This window comes from Antechinus flavipes, chromosome 4 (genome assembly GCF_016432865.1).
Source record: "Antechinus flavipes isolate AdamAnt ecotype Samford, QLD, Australia chromosome 4, AdamAnt_v2, whole genome shotgun sequence".
Lineage (NCBI taxonomy): Eukaryota > Metazoa > Chordata > Mammalia > Dasyuromorphia > Dasyuridae > Antechinus > Antechinus flavipes.
This window is the reverse complement of record NC_067401.1, coordinates 459,922,544-459,946,555: the sequence shown is the minus strand read 5'-3', so window position 1 is coordinate 459,946,555 and position 24,012 is coordinate 459,922,544. Positions and strand designations below refer to the sequence as shown.

Sequence of the window (24,012 nt, the reverse complement as noted above, 5' to 3'; positions counted from 1 at the left end):
TAATTATAGCTTTCTACTTAGAGTTTTCAGAAACACTTTCCCTGAGGAATTCATGACCTTATTTCTATTTCAAGAAAAGCGCAATCATTAAAACAGCACTGACTACCAATAATATAGCTTCTCTATGCAGGATTCATTCAGCAGCTGTGAGAAACAGGTCTTTGGTAGAGTTCATTTCCCTTTCTTTCGATCTTGAAGAAAAGGCCTTAGGAAGCTAAATGTTTCCCCATGCTTGTCCCTGGCTCCACTGACAAGTTTTGCCCCAAAATAAAAAAAGAAATTAAAACCATTTTCCCCAGCAGAAATTGGGTCTTCGCCCCTCTGTCTGTAAAGTAGGGGAAAACATGATCCCCGTAACCAAATCCCCGATCCAGATTTGTTGTAAGGAGAGGGATTTATAAACCTTTAAGGGTTACAAAAATGTCCCTTTTGGCTGTGGTGGATGGCAATGGGGGAGGGGAAGGGGCTTCATAGAAAAGGATCTGTCTCTGGGCTCCAGCAGGTCCAGATTTAGTCCTGGAGAATCCTGGCTGCAAGAAGAAGAGAGAAGGCTCTTTCTGGTTTATCATGTTCCCATCCCAAAACAGAATTCTGAAGGAAAGTGTCTTGAATAAAACATAAATCATGTCCAAGGTCTCCTCAAAAAGGGACAACAGAGCTCCTTCTAGAATGGACTCAGTATAAGTCCTAGCTATTAGGTGTAGGACAGCTGTTTATTGCCCTTCACCACTAAGGAAGTGCTTAAAACCCCAGACATAATATTGAAACCTTTCCTGATCCCCCACATCTGTTTCCCCCAACCTACCCTGTATCAGATACGGTGCATATTTATATTTATTTCCTTGAAATACATGTGTATATATCTAAGTATTTGCTTGTCTGCTCCATTACAGCATAAGCTCCTTATTAGTAGGACTTGTTTCATTTGGTGCTTTGGTATCCCTGATGCTTAACACGATATAGGAATTTAGTGGGAACCTAGTAAGTGGATGTTGGATGGATAAGCAACAAATATTTAAATGGGAAGCAATAACCCAACCCTTCTACATAACCTCCCCTTCTCCAGGGGAGGGAAAGACATTTCTATAGGCTTGCTCAAGACTCTTCACTTTCCCTGTCGGAGCAATTCCCTCAATCCCTGATCTGCTGGCCAGTCAGACCTGGCTTGGGTTTGTTTATAGAACTTTCAGCTGCAGCATCCTCCTGGCAGGAGTCATCTTCTCCCCAGAGAAAAGAATAGTTGTAGGAATCTGGGCAATGAGCCCTGATTCAGGAACTCCTGATCTTTCAAGCTCATGAAGTAGTAGCTGCTGAGGTTAGAAACACTGATCTCTCAAGAGATCATCTTAGTCTCAAAATTACTATTGGGTAACTTATGCACAGGGCAGGGACAGGAAACATAAAAAGTGGCCAGGACGTTGAGATCCTGAATCACTGTCTCTTTGGCAAGCACGGGATATTTGCCATTTCCATGTGATTAACCACCATGGCTATATAGGGGGCAGGGAGAGGGGCAAGGGGGAAATCTCTTTCTCTCCTTGACAGATGTCCAAGAGGGAGCCTGGCTGGGGCCTAAGTAATGCACTCAAATGAGTTGATAAAGTAGCGCTACTCTCCCTCCAGTCATGGGGACCAATTAGAGTATCTCCATCACAATGAAGGGCCATCCTTCAGAGCTGATCCACAGCATTTTCATCTATCCATGGGATACACGTCCAGCTCCATCAGAGGCACCCCAGGTGGTGGATTCAAAGGGTATCTCTCCCTTATCACCCCTATCAGGTACATGAGTTGCTAATTATCACAGCTCAGTCACTGTTTGATATCCAACCTCCTACCCTCAAAAACACAAAACAAAAACAAAAACAAAAAACCTTTATATAAAATATTACAAATCTTAATGATGTTTAAAGTGAAAGTTTAAAGTGATTGCTTTAAAGTGCCAGAACTTCAGATCACATTAACCAACAAATATTCCAGGATTAGAAACATGATCTTTCAGCTCTAATCTCTCCTGTTCAGGCCACATCTGGAGGGCTTTGTTCTGTTTAAGAAGGACACTGAGCAACTGAAGCAGTTTCATAAGAGATTAACTAGTCTCCCAGTTTTTCTGATTAGGAGAAGGGAAAAGGAATGGGGCATTTAGTCCAGAAAAGAGAAGACTTGGAATATTACTAGCCTGAGGCTATTAAATGGCAGAGGTAGGATTACAGCCCAGGTCTTTAGTCTCCAGTTTCAGGGAACTAAGAGAAATGGGTGGAGATTATGGTGACATTTTCAAAAATGCAAAGGGAGCTAAAATTTTGTTGATGTGCATCTTTTCTCCAAAGATCCAGATCACAGTCCATCCCATCCCTGCCCACTCTGGGCGAGGCTCATTCATGATTCCCACATATTCACTAGAAGTTCCACCCACCAGGTTAGGGACCTGAGCTCACTTTCTCCTGATATTTTAAGGAAGCTAGAGGAACACACAGATTATCCCCTGATTTTTCCTCACTCTCATCAAGTGAGCTCTCTCTCTCTCTCTCTCTCTCTCTCTCTCTCTCTCTCTCTCTCTCTCTCTCTCTCTCTCTCTCTCTCTCTCCCCGTATATTTTTCTGATGACAGATTAACATAAGGGGGGAAATTTTCCAGCAATTGGAGATCTTCCAAAATGGAATGCACTCTCTGGTGGGTTACCCGATTTCCTTTAGAAGAGGAAATCACAGAGAAAATTCCTGAAGTCAATTAATCATTCAATCAACATTTATTATGTGTAGAGTAAGGCACTAGAAAATGAAAGCTAAATAGGCCCTATCCTCAGGGAACTTGCACTCTAACAGTAAACATCACCCATCTATATAGGAAAATACAAAAGAGGGCAAAGTTGATACAAGGGACCTTGGGGAGAAATTCACTGGAAGAGGAGGACAGATGGTCCCCTGCAGAAGTGAGTATTTGGGCTAAATTTTGAAAGGAAATCAAGAATTTCAAGATATAGAGGTAAGGGCAGTGAGCATTCCAAGTATGGAGGCAGTCAATTGGTCAATAAGTATTTATTAAATGCCTATGATATACAGGCACTGTTGATAAGTGGTGCAGATACAAAGAAAAAGAAAAGTAGTCCCTGCTTTCAAGGATCTTATAGTCTAATGGAAGAGAAAACAAGTAAATAACTAGGTAACCAAGCACGATATAGATAAGATAAACTAGTGATAATCTCAGAGAGAAGTGCAATGGGGAAGGATCCTTGCAAAAATTTAGGATTTTGGCTGACCTTTGAGGAAAGCCAGGGAATGCAGGAGGCAGAGATGAGGAGGAAGAGAATTCCAGGTAGGAGGTACAGTCTGTGCAAATCCCCAGAGATGGGAGCAATAGGGAATAACGAGGAAGTCAGTGGTGGTGGGGGAAGAGTATTGGAGGTGGTGGAGGGGTGGTGGTGAGGTAGGAGAAGTCTAGAAAGTAGGAATAGTTCAGATTATTAAAGACTTTAAAAATCTGGAGAGTTTATATTTGCTCCTGGAGATAATAGGAAACCTCTGGAGTTTAATAAATAGGTGGTGACATGGTCAGATCTGTACTTAAGGAAGAGTATTTTGACAGCTGAGTGCAGTATGGGGAGAGGAGACAGAGACTTTACACAACAGGTGTAAAAGGTAGATGGAAAGGATAGGGCTTGAAAACCGGATTATGAATAGGTTATGAAGCACAAAAGGACATAGAGTTGGGGATAGCCTGGCTGATTTGGAGGAAGGTAGTGCTCTTGACAATAGTAAGAAAATTGGGAAGAAAGTTTAACATTGATTCTTGCAAAACTTTGTTCCAAAAATTTTCTTCCTTCCTCCTCTCCCCTCCCCTAGATGGCAGGTAGTCTAATACATGCTAAATACATTAAAGTATATGTTAAATCCAATATATGTATACATATTATTACAGTTATCTTGCTGCACAAGAAAAATCAGATCAAGGAGGAAAAAAAAAAACCTGAGAAAGGAAACAAAATTCAATCAAACATCAACAGAAAGAGTGAAACTGCCATGTTGTGATCCATACTCAGCCCCCATGATCCTCTCTCTGGGTGTAGATGGCTCTCTTCATCACTGAACAGTTTGGAATTGGTTTGAATCATCTCATTGTTGGAAAGATCAGTTCCATCAGAATTGATCATCGTATAGTCTTGTTGTTGTACAATGATCTCCTGGTTCTGCTTATTTCACTCAGCATCAGTTCATGTCAGTCTCCCCAGGCCTCTGTGAAATCATAGGGGATCTGAAGAGTTGGGAGGTGAGGATATTTGAGGGAATATCAATGTCTTTGTTCCAGTCTCCTAATATGAGGGCGGGAGTTGGTGAGAGAATAAAAAGCTGTGATCCGGACACTGTTTTTGGTTTGGAGGAAAGTGAATGTCTTAGAGCTGCTTCCTGGTGTGATTGCCGTCCTCCATTCTTGAAGAGGACCAGAATGACTTCGCTATGTTAGAGTTCAGTCAGAAACTGTCCGACTGTGGCGGATCAAACCAACACAAGCTTGGAATGCTCTGCCCCAAGTGGGACACAAATAGTCCTGTGAACATCTGGACTAACTTTGCACATCTCGCATTTCTTCTGGGCTAATTCAATTCTGCTTTGCTCAGAGGGTGTAGCACCTTTACTGATGAGGTCACGCCATGCTGGGCAGTCCTTTGCCGATGTCTTCCATGTCATATAGTCAATTCTAAAGTTCCTAAGAAAGACCTTGAGAGTGTCCTTGTATTGCTTTTTTCTTGTGAGCACTTGCCATGTGAGGGTTCTACATAAAACAGTCTTTTTGGCAAGCGTACGTTGGGCATTTGAACAATACGGCCCAACAGAATTGCTCTCTCTGCAGTAGAGTTGGAATGCTTGGTGCTTGAATTCAAGAAAGGACCTCAGTGTTTGGTATTTTAGACAATGGCCATCAGGCTCCTGATTACATGTTAAATATAATAGGAGAGTTTCCTGAGCAATGGTGTAGGAGAGCCTAAAAGTGGTGAGGGTAGGAAGGAGTATCTCAACTCCCCTATATCAATTCACGAGTCAGTGGAAATGGGTGAAATGGCAAGAAAGAGTTCTGGAAATGGGGACCAGGGAAGCTGTTTTATTAGGAAGGAGCCAGTCTCCAAGAACATGGAGAGATCAAGAAACATTTTACAGATAAGGAAACTAAGGACCAGAAGGGGTTAAGACTCGGGGGTCCTCAAACTCTTTAAATAGGGGGCCAGTTCACTGTCTTTCAGACTGTTGGAGGGCCGGACTATAGTAAAAACAAAAACTTTGTTTTGTGGGCCTTTAAAAATAAACTTCATAGCCCTGGGTGAGGGGGATAAACTCAGCTGCTGCGTCTAGCCCGCAGGCCATAGTTTGAGGATGCCTAGTAGGTGATGAGGTCAGGCTCTGATGTGAGGCCTTTTGACTCCAAACTCAGCTTTCTTTTTATTTTGTCACACTATACATTTTGCAAATTGTCTTATGTTCATGACCTCATTTAGTCATATAATTGGTGAATTGTTAGTAACATGAAAAAATAGCTGTTTTATAATTCTTATTGATAACCTTTGAATATTTATTTTTCATAATGTCTTTTGTTTACATTTTTCTCAGAGAACCATCTCATACAACAAATAGTACTTTTTAAAGGCAAAAAAGGGGGGAAAATCTGTAAAACAATGCCCTGCGTAACCCCTGTGGACCTCCTGCATTGTTGGGGCGAGGGTTCTCTCGGGTCTCCATCAGTCTTGCTACATCTATCAATTTGCTGCACTCAGTTTTGACTTTCTTGACATGGGCTTGTTCTTCCCATGTCCAAATGTCCAGGGTTCTTGATAATCATCCCAGTCATGATTTCTTACACAGCACAGTAATATTCCATTACATCCATGTGTCACAATTTGCTCCCCTGTCAGGATAATTTTTGGTTCTGTATCATCTTCATTTCTTACAATATCCCTTTTCTCCTATAATTAAGAAACTGTATCTTGTAGTGGAGATTTAAAAAAAGAGAAAAAAATTCACTTTAACAAAACCAGCCAATTTATATATTGGCCATGACTAATAATAGAAAGGACAGTACTTTTTATAAGGAGATTTTTTAAAAATGTAACTAAAAGATCAATTATAGAAAAAGGAATTTAAGATATAGAAATTCTATTTAAGACTCAAGATGTTATTAGGGAATGCAGACTTTCTCAGCATTAAGCAGCTTTTGGGATCCCTAGCAAATGCTAATTATAGACATTGTTAGGGGGAAAAAATCATTGTCTATATCCTTAATAGTCTTTCTTTATTATAGGGTAAGTACAGGATATAAAACACATTCCTATTAAACACAATGTTAAATATAAAAGGGGCTTTAAAAAAAAAAAAGGAACTGGTATACAGACAACGGGGAGAAAGAACTGATTAAAGGAAATATGAGAGGCAAAAGAAATGTTAAATGGTCAATTTTCAATTTTGTTTTTAAACATGCAGAAAAATAATTCAGAAAAAACAAAACTGGCAGAAAACGCTGCAGATGTTACTCTTGCTCAGTCCTCAGTGTATCTGTGTATGTGTATATTATGATTTGTTACCTTAACCTCTCATTTCTGTAGCCTTTTAGAAGCCAAAGGATGCCTTTTTTTAGGCTCAATATTTTGATTTCTTCCTTAACTTAGATATCTATATGAAATGTAATCAAATATTTCTTGGAAATAGAGGTTGGGTGTATGAAATTTTTGTTTCTTAGAACTATTTGGTAAAGAAAACTCCTGGAGGGGTGCATTTTCATTATGTACATAGTGAAATCCTGCTAAAGACACAAATTTATCAGTGAAATGAAATTTAGAACTACTAAGTCAGTGCCATATGCTCATTGCTATTGGATATTGTCTTATTCTATATTTCTTCAGTGCTAAAAGGGGCTGTTCTAAGCTGAGTCATAGATGATCATTGGGAAAGCTTGCATTTCCCTGAAAGAAACCTTGGACTTGGACTTTTGTTGATATCTTGAAAATTAAAAGTGTGTTCCTCTGTATGGTAAAATACACTGCTATTTAACATCACAAAGCTGTGTAATAATAATTTTGTTCCTTTTGGGAGAAAACATGCATCACTGATTTTTAAAAAATATCACTATCATTTCCCAGTGCCCCTTACCCTTCCTAATAGATCCTGCTCTTGTAGCAAAGGACAGGTAAGCAAATGATGAACCCACTTATTATCTGGGACAATATATGCAACATTCAGCACCTGTAGTCTACCCCATTCCTAATGAGTGGGAGAAAATATGCATCATAATAATGCTAAAAATTACTGGTATTTATATAGAGAGTATTTTACAGTTTGCAAAGCACTTTCCAGACATCTTTTACCTGGAAGGAGGCTCAACACAATATTGTGAAAACACTCCTAACTACAATATTATCTTCCTTTTACTTGAAGCTTGAAAAGGTTGTGACTTGCTCATCAATACACATAAGCATCAGCTAGGATTGTACCCCTGTACCATTATATTACATCCTTTTCTTGGAGACTTTCAGGCAGAAGATAAGTGACTGGGTCTACTAAAGTGGAGATTTCTTCCATGTAGGGGTTGGACAACATAGCTGCTGAGGTCACTTCTGACTCTCAAATTCTGGGATTTTGAGACTTTATCCCCAAACAGCCCAAAATGGTGGGACAGCACTGATAATTAGGGAGGTTTTCTTGTCTTCAAGCCTAAATTTCCCTCCTTGTAAAGCTTACCTGCTATTCTGGTTCTGTAGAAATAAGGAAGCTAGGCCATCTTTCCAAGACAAGCCTTCAGATATTCAGATCCAATTACCATATTCCTTCTCCTTTTGTTCTCTGGAAGCTAAAATATCCAAATACTTTCAACAGATCTTTGGGTGATAAGTTTGTTTTAGACCCCAGAGGGCAGGGCCAGGAGTAGTGAGTGGAATTACCTCGAAGACAATTTAGACTTAAACCTGCCTAACAAATAGAGCTTTCCAAGGTGCAATGACCAGAATTGGACACTGTACTCTAGATAGGCATGACTACGACAGGTGTCATTTTACCTGTCCAGTCCTGAACTAAAATTGCATCTTTGAACCCAAATGGGGATCTTCTGTTTTCCCTTAGTGAATTTTAGCTCAATGCTCTAGCCAAGGGCATCAGATTTAAAATAGAAATTGATCTCTTCTGGAATATCATAAAGTAACATTGTTGTATTATATATTTTATTCATTTTGTTAACAATTCCCAACGATACTTTAATCTGGTTAGGCTGCTCTGGTTGTCCCATCTGTTCTACTCTGTCAAGAATTCTAAAATTTCTTGAGAGATCTTGAGAGTGTCCTTATTTTGCTTTTTCTCACCACCTTGTAAGTCTTTGCTTTGTGTGAGCTCCTCATCAATGATCAGCAGGATGATTTCAGAGAGGCCTGGAAAGATTTACATGAGCTGATGCTGAGCGGAGTGAGTAGAATCAGGAGATCATTGTACACAACAACAGCAAGATCATGAGATGATCAATACTGATGGACAAAGCTTTTTTCAACAGTGAGGTGATTCAGGTCAGTACCAATGGTCTTGTGATAGAGCCATTTGCACCCAGAGAGAGGACTGTGGGGACCAAGTGTGGATCACAACATGGTATTTTCACTTTTTTTTGTTTGCTTGCATTTTTCTCAATTTTTCCCCCTTTTTTATCTGATTTTTCTTGTGCAGCAAGATAATTGTGGAAATATATATAGAAGAATTGTACATGTTTAACATTTATTGGATTACTTGTGGTCTAAGGGAAGAGGTGGAGGGAAGGGAGAAAAAAAAATTGGAACACAAGGTTTTTCAAGGGTGAATATTGAAATTTTTCTATGCATGTGTTTTGAAAAGAAAAAGCTTTAATAAAAATAATAGAAGTCTTTTTGGCAAGTGTACATGAGTAACACTGACCTAGACCACCTAACATGGCGCCATGTACCCTCATCAGAGTAGGTGCTGTGCTCTAAGAGCAAAGCAAAATTGAACTATCTTGAAACACAAGATGCACAGTTAGCTATCTTATAAGAAACATGAGATGCACAGTTAGTCTACCCCCAATGTTCACAGGAACTATTTGTGTCCAACGAAGTACAACCAACCAGCCAACTAGCCAGCCAGTCTGTCAAGAACTTTTTTATTTCCCATTGTGTTAGTTTATATATCTCTCTGCATTGTGTCATCTGCAAATTTGATATACTAGCTATACCTTTGTGGATAAAATACTAAATAGCACAGATTTCTGGGGCATTCTCCTGGAGACATCTGCCCAAAATTGATGCTATTTTTTTCAGTCTGATGATTAAATGGTTCTAGTTCTGATTGGCTGAAAGGACCAATGTGGCAACACAGGGAACTCACCCACAAACTTAGATTTTCAAAAGATAGGTTTAGAATAACATGACAAGCTCACTGTGGGCCTGAACCAAAATAAAACTGGGAAATGTTTAACAAAATAACTAAAAATACAACATTTTTTGTTGTTCATTTATGTCCATCAGGTATTTTCTTAATAAAGAGGAAGTCTTTTGCCATTGCCTTCGCTACAATGCAATATAATGTTAATTTATGTCCCAACAAATTTCTATTTGAGTTTGACATCATTGAAAGCAAAGCCAAGGAATAGATTATAAATTTACTTCATGAATGAATCTGTATAAATAGTGACAAAAAGGCTAAGATTCAGGATGAACTAAGGTTTACTAATGAAGTGAAGGAAAACAAAAAGGGTTGTGAGTTTGTTAATTTTTTTTTTTAAAGCTCAGTTATGAAAAGGAGGAAAATGAAGAGGCAAGGGTGGATGGACAAAAGATATTTTTATTAAAAGAACATTACTTACTGAAAAAGGTCACCACTGAATTCAGACTTAAGGAAGTTAAGGAATTAGTAAGAAATCCCTGTGGATGAATTCAAACCACATGACTAGCTTTTCCTTGAGTTTTCAAAAAAACTATTAGTGGTGATTGCAAAGTGATAGGTGAAAAATCTGGAGAGTGAAAGGGGTGCTTCAAACCTGGAGAAAGGCAATATTCTCCTAATTAAAAAAATAAACAACCCAAACTAAAGATTAGCATCTGCAAGCCATATGCTTTGAGGTTGACTTTTATTCTTGGGAACACTTGAAAATGAATAATTAAAAATAGAAAAACAAATCCACAAGGAAGTGATTATTTTAGGTTAATCTCATTCCCTTTATTGACAGGGTTTTTAAGCTCATTGATTAGAAGGATTCAGCATGAATAAATCTGCTTATATTTTATTGAAGTATTTGATAAATTATTTCATACTATTCTTGGAGGAAAGATGGAGAGATGTGGTCTAGATGATAGTGTTAGATTGATTTGGACCTGATTGAATTACTGGACTCAAAGGAAATTTGGCTTTGGGGTGCCCAACCATGTGCTATTTAATATATTTTGTTAATAGCTTGGAGAAAGGCTAAATGGTTTGTCAAATTTCCACATGACAGAACAATGGGAGGTTGGTTAACAACTGGTTGAAAGTCAAGCTCCAAAAAGAAGATGATGGGCTAAGCATCAAGCTAAGTTTCTTTCTTTTTTTAGCTTTTTGTTTTCTTTTTTTTTTTTTTTTAGTTTTAATTTTCAAAACATATAGTTTTCAGTATTCACCTTTGAAAAACCTTGTGTTCCAAATTTTTTCTCCCTTTCCCAAACCCCTCAGATGACAACTAATCCAGTATATATTAAACATGTGCAATTCTTCTATATATATTTCCATAATTATCATGATATATAAGAAACATTGGATCAAAAAGGAAAAAAAATGACAAAGAAAACAAATTTCCAGCAAACAACAACAAAAAAGTGAAAATACTATGTTGTGATCCACAGTCAATTTACCACAATCCCTTCTCTGGGTGCAAATGGCTCTCTCCATCACAAGTCTATTGTAATTGGTCTGAATCATCTCATTGTGGAAAAAAGCCAAGTCCATCAGAATTGATCATTATATTATAATCTTGTTGTCATGTATAATATTCTCTTAGTTCTATTATTATAGAACAATAATATTCCATAACATTCATATACCATAACTTAAATTCAGCTATTCGCCAACTGCTGGACATCCACTCAGTTTCCAGCTCTTTGCCGTTACAAAAAGGATTGTTACAAGCATCCTTGCACATGTAAGTCCTTTTCCCTTTTTTATGATTCCTTTGGAATATAAGCTCAGTAGAGACACTGCTGGATTAAAGGAGATGCACATTTTGATAACCCTTTGGGCACAGTTTCAAATCGCTCTCCAGAATGGTTGGATCTATTCACAATTCCACCAACAATGTATTAGTGTCCCAGTTTTCCCACCTCCCCCCCAACATTTATCATACCTTCCTGTCATCTTAGCCAATCTGAGAGGTGTGTAGTGGTACCTCAAAATTGTATTAATTTACATTTCTCTGATCAACAATGATTTAAATCATTTTTTTTTTCATATGACTAGAACTTTCACTCCTGATCTTATTGGGAATGGTTCTAGTTTGTCACCATTACATACAATGCTTGCTGATGGTTTTAAATAGATGCCATTGATCATTTTAAGGAAGAATCCATTTATTCCCATGCTGTCTAGTGTTTTTAAGAGGATTGGGCGTTAGATTTTGTCAAATGCTTTTTCTGCATCTATTGAGATAATGTAATTTCTTTTAGTGTGGTTATTGATATATTCAATTATGCTAATAGTTTTTCTAATATTGAACCACTTCTACATTCCTGGTTTAAATTTTTCTTAGTCATGGTGTGTTATCCTGGTAATAACTTGCTGTAATCTCTTTGATAATATTTAAGATTTTTGCATCAATGTTCATTGGTGAAATTTTCTTTCTCTGCTTTGACCCTACCTGGTTTAAGTATTAGCACCATATCTGTGTCATAAGTTATTTGTTAGGACTTCTTTCCCTATTTTTCCAAATAGTTTGCATAGTATTAGAATTGTTCTTTAAAAGTTTGGTAGAATTCACTTGTAAATCCATCTGGCTCTGATTTTTTCTTAGGGAGTTGATTAATAGCTTGTTCAATGTTATAGAATATTATTGTTCTATAAGAAACCATCAGCAGGATGATTTCAGAGAGGCCTTGAGAGACTTAACATCAACTGATGCTGAGTGAAGTAAATAGAACCAAGAGAATATAGAAACATAGATACATAGAAACAGCAAGATTATATGATGATCAGTTCTGACGAATATGGTTCTTTTCAACATTGAGGGATTCAGGCCAGTTCCAATGGTCTAATGATGAAGAGAGCCATCTGCATCCAAAGAGAGGACTGTGGGATTGAATGTGGATCACAATACAGTATTTTCACTCTTTTTGTTGTTTGCTTGCATTGTTTTCTTATTTTTTTTTTTCCTTTTGGGTGTGATATTTCTTATGCAGCATGATAATTGTGGAAATATGTATAGAAGAATTGCACATGTTTAACATATATTGGATTATTTGCCATCTAGGGAAGGGAGTGGGGGGAAAGGAAGAAAAAATTTGGAACACAAGGTTTTGCAACAGTCAATGTTGAAAACTATGCATATATTTTGAAAATTAAAAAGCTTTAAAATACTTATTCAATTTCTTTTTCTAAAATGGGACTATTTAAGCAATTCATTTCCTCCTCTGTTAATCTGGACAATCTATATTTTTGTAAGTATGCATCCATTTCACTTAGATTATTAGATTTATTGGCATATAGTTAGGCAAAATAGCTCCTAATTATTGCTTTAATTTCCTCTTCATCAGTAGAAAATTCACCCTTTTCATTTGATCCTCACAATAATACAGGAAGGTAGATACTATTATCCCCATTTTATACCTGGGAAAATAGACAAACCAAAGCTAAATGATTCAGGTCTTCCAGACTCCAAATCCACTGCTCTATCTATGGGGATACTATTGAGATGCCTAGAATCTGACTCAGGGAGAGCCAACTACCACCCAAGAGAACACATTCCACTTAAGAACTGATTTCATTGTTAGGTGTAGTAGTATAATGGGAAGAGTGGGGATCAGTATACTGCCTCTGACTTTGAATCTCTTTGAATGTTTCCCTGTTTTAGAATAATCATTTGATTCAGGCCAATTCCAAAGATTTGGTGATAATGAGAGCCATTTATACCCAGAGAGGGGACTGTGGGAAATGAGTGTGGATCACAACATAGCATTTTTCACTTCTTTTGTTGTTTGCTTAAATTTTATTTTCTTTCTCATTTTTGTTCCTTTTTTATCTGATTTTTCTTATGCAGCAAGATAATTGCATAAATATGTATGCATATATTGGATTTATATATATTTTTACCATGTTTAACATACATATTGGACTACTTGTCATATAGGGGAAGGAGCGGGGTAAAGGGGAGGAAAATTGGAACACAAGGTTTTGCAAGTGTCAGTGTTGAAAAATTATCCTTGCATTTGTTTTGACAATAAAAAGCTTTAATTAAAAAAAATTAAATAACAAAATAATGAAAAAAGAAATAATCAGTTTCCCTGCATTGACATTGAAGAGTGAGGAGAATATGAGATGCTGCTTCTCTGGCAAAATGTGCTTGCTGTAGCTTGTTCATGTATTCTGGTAAGCATAAGCACAATCTCTTCAATGATTCATCAATTAACATTCATTTATTAAGTGTTGACTCTATTAGACACTGTTTTTATTAATTGCTCTTTTTGTGTTAAGCTCTGGGGTACTTTGTCTCTCTTGAAAAAACCTAAGATCACATCTGCTTTAGTTTTGTTCTATATCATGTAACATTGAGCTTGCAATCCACTAAGATCATTTAAAAAAAAAAAAAAGAAAACTCCATTAGTTCAGATAATTATAACAATTTGATATAATAGCTAAAATAACCAACATGATCTTGGGAGACAGAAAGTTATAGGAATAAAGGTGGCTAGTCTTGATTTTGGGGGGAATAGACACCATCTATAATATTGTGTTCTGTTCTGTGTAAATCATTTTAGGAAGGAGAAATTCCAGAGGTGGGATGGGGATCAGTATGGTGAAGGCTTCAGGGACATTCCATCTGAGAGCCAATCAAAGAAATGGGAATATTCTGCCTAGATAAGAGAAGGTTAGAGATATATAATGACTACCTGAAAAGTACTTGTGTAGAAGTAGAATTGTTTTGTTTGGCTCCAGGAACAACAGATATAAGAAGCAAAGAAGCAATGTTAGGCTTGAGATCAAATGATTTCTCAAGCACCAGACTTCTGTCCTCCAAAGGAAAATGGGCTGCTTGGACAGATTCTGAAGAACTCTTCATGGAGAGATTTTTAACAGGGACTAAATTATCAGCTAGTGGGAATTTTGATCAGTTATGGGATGAACCAGATGGTCACTGACATCCCTTCCAACTCTGAAATTGGTGATCTCGTGATTCACTTTTCCTTTTCTAAAGCAAAAACCCTAACCTTTTAAAAAACTACAATAGTGCATAACATCCAGGTGGAGAAGAGATTATTTTATCACCTAACTTCCTTTACTAAAACAAAAACCCCAATCTTTTAAAAGATCTACAATAGTACATAATATCCAGGAGGGGAGGAGACTATTTTATCCCCTAACTTCACTCAAAATGCTTTACACATAGTAAACATGTAATTTGTTTGTTGAACTCAACTTTTAAAGCCTTTGAAAGGATTGTAAAGTCTCCTTTGAGATTTTCCACAGCATCTGCACACATATATTGTATCTAGGATATACTGTAACCTATTCAACATGTAAAGGACTGCTTGCCATCTGGGGGAGGGGGTGGAGAGAGGGAGGGGAAAAATCGGAACAGAAGTGAATGCAAGGGATAATGCTGTAAAAAATTACCCTGGCATGGGTTCTGTCAATAAAAAGTTATTTTTTTTTTTAAAAGAGATTTTCCACAGCAATTTTTTGGTCTACTTTCTAACTTTCCTCCAATTAACAAATGCCTTTCCTTAAGAATCAGCATTAAAAATAATTTTAAAAACTTCTTGTTCTTCAGTCACGTCTGACTCTTTTGACCTCATTTAGGGTTTCCTTGGCAAAGATAATAACCGAAGCTGTTTGCCCCTTCCTTCTCTAGTTCATTTTATAAGTAAAGAAACTGAAGGATAAAGGGTTAAGTGACTTGCTCAGGGTCATACAGTTAGTTTCTGTAATTAAATGTGAACTCAGATCCTTCCTGTCTATAGTTCCAGTGTTCCATTCACTGAGCCACAAAGCTGCTTCTTAAAACTTTTTTTAATTTTTAAAGTGATGATGAAATTATTTTGTGCTATTTTTTACTGAAAAGGAATTGTATTAGAAAAGCTAGGTGGCACAGTGAATAAAGTACTAGCCCTGAAGTCGGGATGACCTGAGTTCAAATTTGGTCTCAGACACAACACTTCCTAGCTGTGTGATCCTTTACAAGTCACTTAACCCCAATCACCTCAGCAAAAAGAAAATGAATTGTATTTTACTTATATTATGACTTAAATAATTTCTGGGAATGGGTTTGGGAACTCAAGCACCACTTATAATATTTTATGGAAAAGTGTTTTCTTGAGTTCCAAAGCAATTGAGTACCATATAAGCCTTTGGAACACAACTAATGGGAGTTACTTGTAGATTGTTATTATGCAGATATCGGTTCTAGAGGTGAAAGGGGCTCCATTTGACAGATGCAGACATTGAGGCCCAAAGAAGGAAGGGATATTCCCTACATTATGTGGGGAGTAAGTAGCAGAACTGGAATTCAAAGCCTGCTCATCTGCTTCCAAAGCCAGTGGTATTACACTGGGTCACCTTTCTTGAATGCAATAGCAATTTATCAAGATTTTAGTTTTATACTTAAAAGTTTCTCAGGGCTTCACACAAATCACCAAAGGTAAATGAAAAGATGATTTCATTATTGATAAAGCATCTTTGAACACTCTTGGACGTCTAATGAACAAGGTCATTTTATATTCAAAATCTGGTTTTATCTAAGTCACATTTAAAAGCCTTTAGGTAAACTGACAGAGTGCGAAATCTTCCGTCTTGTTTGATGATCGGTGATGAGCTGGTTGATCAATGCTGTCCTTTTGGCTCCAGGAGCTAGGCATCTGGGAAGTATCCAGTCTTTTCCCATTGCTGATTCTCATTGTTTTGTGGAATTGTTGAACGGATATGAAGACCGCCCTGGCGCTGCTTTTTCACTCACCCAGTTCTTGCCATCTTCCAAAGATGTCAAAAATAAGGGTTTGCCCCCCTTGAAATCCACATGATCTTCTTTAATGGCTTGTTCCACTCTCTCTGGCTCTGGGGCTTTTGACTCAAAAACCGAACCTGGAAGCTTCTCATTCTGTTTGAATTCCGCTCTCTCTGGCTCTGGGGCTTTTGACTCAAAAGCCGAACCTGGAAGCTTCTCATTCTGTTTGAATGTGCTAGGAGTCTGGGGTTTATTTCCCAAATTTTGGGTTTCATTGATGGTTTTAAATGCCCGTGATGCTTCAGGAGGCTTTCTGCTCAAAAGGTTATCCAGGTGAGTCATTCTTTCACACTTGCGGACTGCACGAAAGTTCTGAAGGTACTTGGAGTGTCTGGCATTTGAAGAGTATCGAAACTGGGAAGGATCTGGAGCCGAATCTTGAGATCTCTGAAAGTCCTCACCAGGTATTTGGTCTGATGAGAAATCAACTGTCCTGTATGAGTCTTCTTTTACCCAGTTTTCTGCCATTTCAGGCGTTGTGGCAGCATCTACTTGCCATTCATCCAAGAGTGTTCCCTTTGCATTGAAAACAGCGCTCAATGGATCACTGATTAAGGATTTTATGATTTCATTGTTCTTTTTCAAAACAAGATTTGTTTTTGCAGTGATTGGTTTTTCTTTATTTTTCAGGTAATGCCTGTTTCTGGTCAAAAAAAACATTTGTACATATCCCATATCATGAAAAACTATAGGTTTGGTGCTACTTAGCGTCTGTAGAGTAAAAAAAAAAAGGGGGGGGTGCATTTAGATTTCCTTCTAGACATAAGCTGGCCATCTTATCTACAAATACACAAATTACCGTCATACATTCCCAAATTAGACATTGCTAGGCAGAAGTATTTAATGAAATTACAAAAAAAAAAAAAAGTAGCTCTGGCTATGAAATCGTTTTCTTCTAGCTGTATCGTACCTCTAATGTTGATTAAAAGATTCTAGGTCATCTCCATGCGAAGGGTGGATGACAACCTGGTGATATCATCACTAAGGGATTCCTGTTTGGGGAGTGCTTGAATTAGGGGGTCTCTGAGGCACCTTTTTGCAATGGGAAGCTGGGAATTTGATGCTGTGATCTGTGAACATCTGTGAAACATTTTATTTGGTCATTCAGTTGGGTCTCACTCTTCTTAACTCCATGGACTCGTCCATGGGATTTTCCTGCAAAGGTACTGGAGTGGTTCGCCATTTCCTTCTCCAAAGTATCCACATTTTACATTGGAGGAACTGAGGTGCACAGGGTTAGGTGACATGTTCAGGGTCACAGAGCTAGTAAGTCGCTGAGGCCAGGTTTGAACTTGGGTCTTCCTGATTACTAGAGAACCTACACAATTACAGACAGAGATGTGGTGTGGCCACTGACCTCAGGGCACCAATAACTCCATCTCCAAATGCCTTCTGCCTCTGGAAGCTGCGTTTCCCAGGAGTTCCTCACAAGAGGATCCTCAGCCGTAGCAGTTTTGCCTTACGGAAAACCTGCCTCCCCTCCAGACCAGCTATCTCTCTGGTCTGACTAAAGCTCCATCACTGCAGGAATAACCAGCAAGGCAGACAACTCATGGCTATCCAGAGTATGCTTCCTCTCTCTTATAGAGGTCACAACTCTAGGGATGCTCCAGGGCTTTACAAGGCCCAAGTTCAAAAGCCTAGTTAAGGCTCTGATTAAAAAGTGAGTGTCCAAAGCCCATAGTGTTCTACTAAATGAATCTGTCTTATAGATCAAACCAAAGAAGCAGTAAGCTGAACTGGAGGCAGTGAAATATAATGGGTAGCACTAGGTAGTCAGAAAACGTACCTTTTCTGCTTACAGACACCTTCTATATGTGAGGCTCTGGGTTAAGGGCTGGGGATGTAGAGGGAGAATTCTTCTCCCTGCTCTCAAAGAGTTTATATTTTAATAGGGAAGGCATTTTATATATGGGTATATATGTATATGTATATATCTGTATGCACATATACTATGTGTATGTATATATGGATATATACTATGCATGTATATATGCACATATGTGTATATATGTATGTGTATATATTCTATATGTATGTGCATGTATGTATCTACATATATATGTATGTATATATACATATCTGTAGTAGACATATACTCTATATGTATGCGCATGTATGTATCTACATACATATGTATGTATATATACATATCTGTAGTAGACATATACAATACACATGTCTATGTCTACATAGAACTCTCCATCCTCCCTATTCTCTCTCTCTCTCTCTCTCTCACTCCCTCCCCCTTCCTTTCCTCTCTTTTCCCTCCATTTTATTTTATTTTTCCTAGTCTTAGACCTTAGCACAAAGCTGGCGTATGAACCACCATCCTCCCTGCACAATACTAGACCACCAGCTCCCAGGCCATAGCCCAGCCCAGACTCAAATATACTCCTTTTCTGGGGGCTCCTTTAGACTGGGCGCTCCCCAGGGCTATGTTTTGCCTTTCTAAGTATCCCCAGAGCTTGGACAGGACCTGGCAAGCAGGAAATACTTAATATTTGTTGACTGACTGCAGCCCGCCAATCCCCTTTCCTTCTAAGCCAGAAGCCGCGCCCCCACTCAGCTCTCTGATGGCCATCCCCTGGACAGTCCCCAAATGGCCGGAATTTACCGGGGAAGGCACATCTTGCTTTGCTTGATCGAGGTTGATGATCTTGGCATTTGGCTTGTTCAATTCATCCTCAAAGCTCAAAGGTATCAGATGTGTCGTCTCGTTCTCTACATCATGTCCAGGGGAAAAGACGTCTCTGAACCATTTGTTTTTTCCCGGAGAAGCAGTATCTTTTGGGGTAGTCGTTTTTTTCCTGTAAATGAACAGAGGTTTAGCAAAAAGGATGCATTGGGGGAATGTACTGGGTCAGTCCAATGCACTGATGCAACAGTTATCATTTATGGAGTCCCACCATCCAACCCAATCCAACAAGCACTTTGCCTTTGTAAGGGCCAGCTATCGCACTAAGGATGGATAAGAAGGAAGAAAATAAGCCTTTAGTACCTACTACGTGCCTAAAACTGTGCTAAACACTTTATGGACATTCTCTCATTTTATCTTCATGATGATCCTCATAGGTAGGTACTATGATTCCCATTTTATATTTGAGGAAACTGAGACTGACAGGAATGATTTTTCCAGATTCACATAGCTAGTAATTTCTCTCCAATTACATGTAAAAACATTTTTTAATATTCATTGGGTTTTTTATTTGAGCTCCAAATTCTATTTTTTCTTACCTCCTCCTTGTGACAGTTAATCTAATATAGATTATACCTGTATGGTCATGTAAAACATTTCCATATTGTTATTTTGTACAAGAAGATGTAGGAAGCAAGGATGGACTTTAAAAAAAGGAAGGAAGGAGGGAAAGAAGGAAGGAAAGAGGAAAGGAAAGAGGGAAGAAGGAAGGAAGGAAGGAAGGAAGGAAGGAAAGAAGGAAGGAAGGAAGGAAGGAAAGAAAGAAAAGGAGATTAAAAAAAATTAGTATACTTCAGTCTGTATTCAGATAATATCGGTTTTTCTTCTGGAGGCAGATAATATTTTTCATCATGAGCCCTTTGGTATTGTCTTTGATTATTGTATTGCTGAGAATAGCTGAGTTATTCAGTTTATCATACAATATCCATCACACAATACAATATTCATTATACAATCATATAACACAATGATCCCCTGGTTCTGTTCATATTAATTATGCATCAGTTCATATAAGTCTTTCCAAGTTTTTCTAAAATCGTCCTGCTTGTCATTTTTATAGCCCAGTAGTATTCCATCACAACTTCTTTGGCCATTCCCCAACTGATGACATCCCCTCAATTGCCAGTTCTTAATATAAAAAGAACTACTATGAATTTCATACAATTAGATTGTTTTTCTTGTTCTATTTCTCTTCTTTGGGACACAGAACTAATAGTGATATTGCTGGATCACTTTTAACCCTTTAGCCAAAGCTACAAATTGTCCTCCAGAGTGGTTCATAACTCCACCATCAGTGTATTAGTATCCCCATTTCCCACATCCCTTCCCCAACATTTTCTTCCCTTTTTTGTCATATTAACAAATTCTGATAGATTTTAGGTAGTATCTCAGAAGTGGTTAAATTTTCATTTATCCAATCAATAGTAATTTAGAGCATTTTTCATACGACTATGGATAGCTTTTACTTTTTTTATTTGAAAACTGTCTATTCGTATCTTTTGACTTTATTAATTGGATTATAACTTGTATTCTTATACATGTGACTCAATTCTCTAAACATTTGAGAAATGAAGCTTTTATCAGAGATAAATGTTGCAAATATTTTTCTATTTGTTTTCTACTTTTTTCTAAATTTGATTTCAAGAGGTTTTTTGTACAAAAACTAAATTTTTAAATAAAAATGGAAAATTTAAAAAAATTTTAAAAAATAAAAATTTTACATTTTTAATGCATCCTATAACTTGTTTGCTCATAAATTCTTTTTTTCTTTATCTGATAAATTATTCCTTCTTCTCTGAATTTCCTTTTGATATGTCTAAATCACGTACCCATTCTATTTTGGTCTTCTCTTGGTATATGGAATGAAATGTTGTCTATACCTAGCTTCCGTCATAAGTTTTCCAGCTTTGTCTTTGTCAAATGATGAGTTTTTGTTCCAAAAGTTTGGGTCTTTGGGCTGATCAAATATTAGATTACTATAATCACCTATTGCAATGTAGTGTATACTTAATCTATTCCACTAATCCATCACTCTTATTTCTTGGCTAGTAGCAGATTTTAATAATCACAGCTTTGTAATATAGTTTGAGATCTGGTATGACCAGGAGCTTATGCTTTAGTTGCAAATAACATGTATGCATTCATAAAACAGGCAAAATGAGAATAGTATAATAGGCAGGGCATTAGATTTGGAGTCTGAGGGATGAAGTCTGAATACCAGTTCTGCTGCATACTACCAAAGTAGGGAGGTGATGAGTTTTTTTCTTCTGGTTACAGAAGGACATTAAAATAAAGAAATTTTACAGCTCATACATACATACAAACATATATATATATATATATGTCTGGAATGTGGGATAGGGGAGAGAGAACAAGAACTTTACTTCCTTAGCTCACTTCTCGTTCTGGGAATCTGAATAGGGAAGGTCCTAGTAACCAAAAGACCTAAAGACATCCTTGCTAATGCTCTTGAGCCAACCTGAGGATCATCTCATTCTTCACATCTGAGCGCTATAAACCGAGGCCTTTTAGGTTTATACTGCTTAGGCTTTTCCAAGACATGGATGGCAGTGGATCCCTATGTCTCCCCCATCTTCCTGAAATGCCCTCATAAAAGGGGAAGTGTACTTGTGGAATCATTCCATTGTAGCCTCTACACGCCATAGAAATGCCACAGGTTGATTCTTCTGAGAGTTCCCTTATGCGCAATCCCATGTATTCTCACCCTTACCACTGATGACATATATACTTATGGAGTTTACTGCTTATTTATAGGAGTGGGTTCTATTGCAATTTTCTTGCTACGCTATTTCATTAAATGCTTTTTCTTTAAATTAATTGTGTCCTCTGGCAAGCTAGAAAAAGAAATGAACGCAGAGGGCCAATTCAGAGAAAGGGTAGATGGGATAGATAGATTAAACTTCTACAGAAGGAATGGGAAAGTCTTAAAAAGGAGACTGTGAAGATTACAAAGAATCATTCCAAGGAGAAGGAAAATCAAGATAATTTGAAGAGACATCTGGATATATAGACAATTCACCAACCAACAGAGATTTTAAAATACATAAACTGAAAAAAGGAAGCAAAGCATGGCAGCAGAAAGTGAATACAAAAATATGGCAAGTTACCTAAGATTGCTGTTATTGATATAGAAGCTGAGAATAACCAAAGAGGGTAAGGAGAATGAACAAGAGGGGCTTAAAAAGTTTTGGCCATAGTCTTTATTTTTCTTGCTTTTTTCTTTTTATTTTTTGCAGCTAACATGGATGTGCTTTGTATGACTTCACATGTAAAGATGATGCTTTGCTTGTCTTCTCATGGAGTAGGAGACTAAAGGGAGGGAGATAATTTGAAATGCAAAATAAAAATGTTAAAAATTAGAAAAAAAAAGACTCCCTAAAATTAACTAGATTGAGGAAGAAAGAAAGATCACAGAAGAGACAGGACCACTGTGTGAGTTGGATGGGACAATGATGGCAGACAAAAAGGAGAAAGAAAGGCTGCTTGCTTTGCCTTCTCTTTTCTCTACCAAGGAGAATGATTGCAACAGAAGTGAGGAAACAAATACGGATAAGAAGAATATATTATATATCATATGATAATATTCTGTCTCATGTTAACAAAAATGCTAAATAAAGAAAGAATAGCTAAGATAAATAATGGAAGTACTTTGGTGCCCTTGATAAAATTACAACATATAATCCAGAAAAGCTATATACTGACAGTCTGAAAGACATGGCAAATGTGATTGCTGCATCCTTGCCAATGATAGATTTTAAAGACAATGCTTTAATGGCAAATGGGAGAGGCCTTTGATCTACAATAGGGTGAGTCATCCTGATTTTCCAAAAAAGCAAGATAATAGAGTCTAAAAATCGGTGAACTTGATTTTGTCTGAATGTCAAATGATTTGATTGAATTTTATAATGGGTATTAACTTTTGAGTATGAGTTGCAAGTTCCTTACAATTCAAAAATCTCAAGACTCTGGAGAGATCTTCTCCACATGTCCACATGATGGCTTTTCAGATTCTTGAAGGTTGAACACATATCCTGCCTCATGAGGTCCCCCAGGTCCTTCAGGAGGTCCTGAATGAACTACTTGAGTTCAAGACCCTTGACTCTTGTGATTGCCCTCCTTTGGACCAATGTCCTGAAATGGTACTGAATTCCATATTCCAATCGAGGTCTGACTGGGGCAAAGCACACTTCCTTGTTCTGGCTTTGTTAATGAAGACCCTAGAGAGCAAGGAGACTCCATAGTGCATAGTGCACTGGGCTTGAAACATGGAAGACTTATCATCCTGAGTTCGAATCCAGCCTTAGATACTTATTAACCATGTGATGCTGGGCAAGTCACTTAACCCTGTTTGCCTCAGTTTCCCAATCTATAAAATTAACTAGAGAAGGAAATGGCAAAATATTCCATTATCTTTGCCAAGGAAACTCCAAATGGGATCAAGGAACAGTTAGACATGACTGAAAAAAAGGACAACAATAAGAAAAAAGGGTAATATTAATTTTGTCACATTGTCACATTATAGATCCTTTTGAACTATCACTTACTTGTTAAATATTCCTCCCCATTTTGGGCAATCCATACATTGTTTTTGGACTATGTCTTTTGTTATAACAATTATCAATCTGTCTATGTATTTATCTCTATTTATGTATATATACATATATATGTGAAAAATATAATTTAGTAGAATAATTAAGAGTTGTCACAAAAGATAAATACTTTACTGATACTTTTTTTGAAAAGATGGTAAGAGAGAATGCCTTGGGAGCTGCATGTGATACTTCTCACCTTGCTCTGCTCTCATTCAGTGAAAGGCTGGAGAACAAAATAACAATGGAACTTGGCCACAAAACTTCAGTCTTATAAACTAGAAGCCAGTAGCAATGTGTGGGACACCCCTTCCCAATGACTGTGCCTTATGGATTTCATTTCTGCACATGTTTTCATTTGAAATAGCGGGGGGAAAAAACCTATACAAGGTATCATCAAGCATGTGTGTCTGCCCACATGTATGTTACACACATGCATGTATTATGTACATAAATCCTCTTCAGCTAACTCTCTAACTGCAAAATTCGGAG

At 37.5% G+C, this 24,012-nt stretch overlaps 1 protein-coding gene across 2 annotated transcripts in view; it reads right to left on the bottom strand.

The window, feature by feature from the left end:
- Positions 1 to 15,850: 15,850 nt before the first annotated feature.
- C4H1orf141 (chromosome 4 C1orf141 homolog) overlaps positions 15,851 to 24,012 on the bottom strand; it is a 58,626-nt gene continuing 50,464 nt past the window's right edge. The window contains exons 8-9 of one of the 2 annotated variants that reach the window (XM_051999470.1): positions 18,830 to 19,022; positions 15,851 to 16,923 (exon numbers count right to left, since the gene is read on the bottom strand). In XM_051999470.1, the coding sequence (XP_051855430.1) occupies positions 16,102 to 16,923; positions 18,830 to 19,022 (1,015 nt within the window). In that variant the 3' untranslated portion in view covers positions 15,851 to 16,101. The other variant, XM_051999471.1, reaches the window with a different exon arrangement.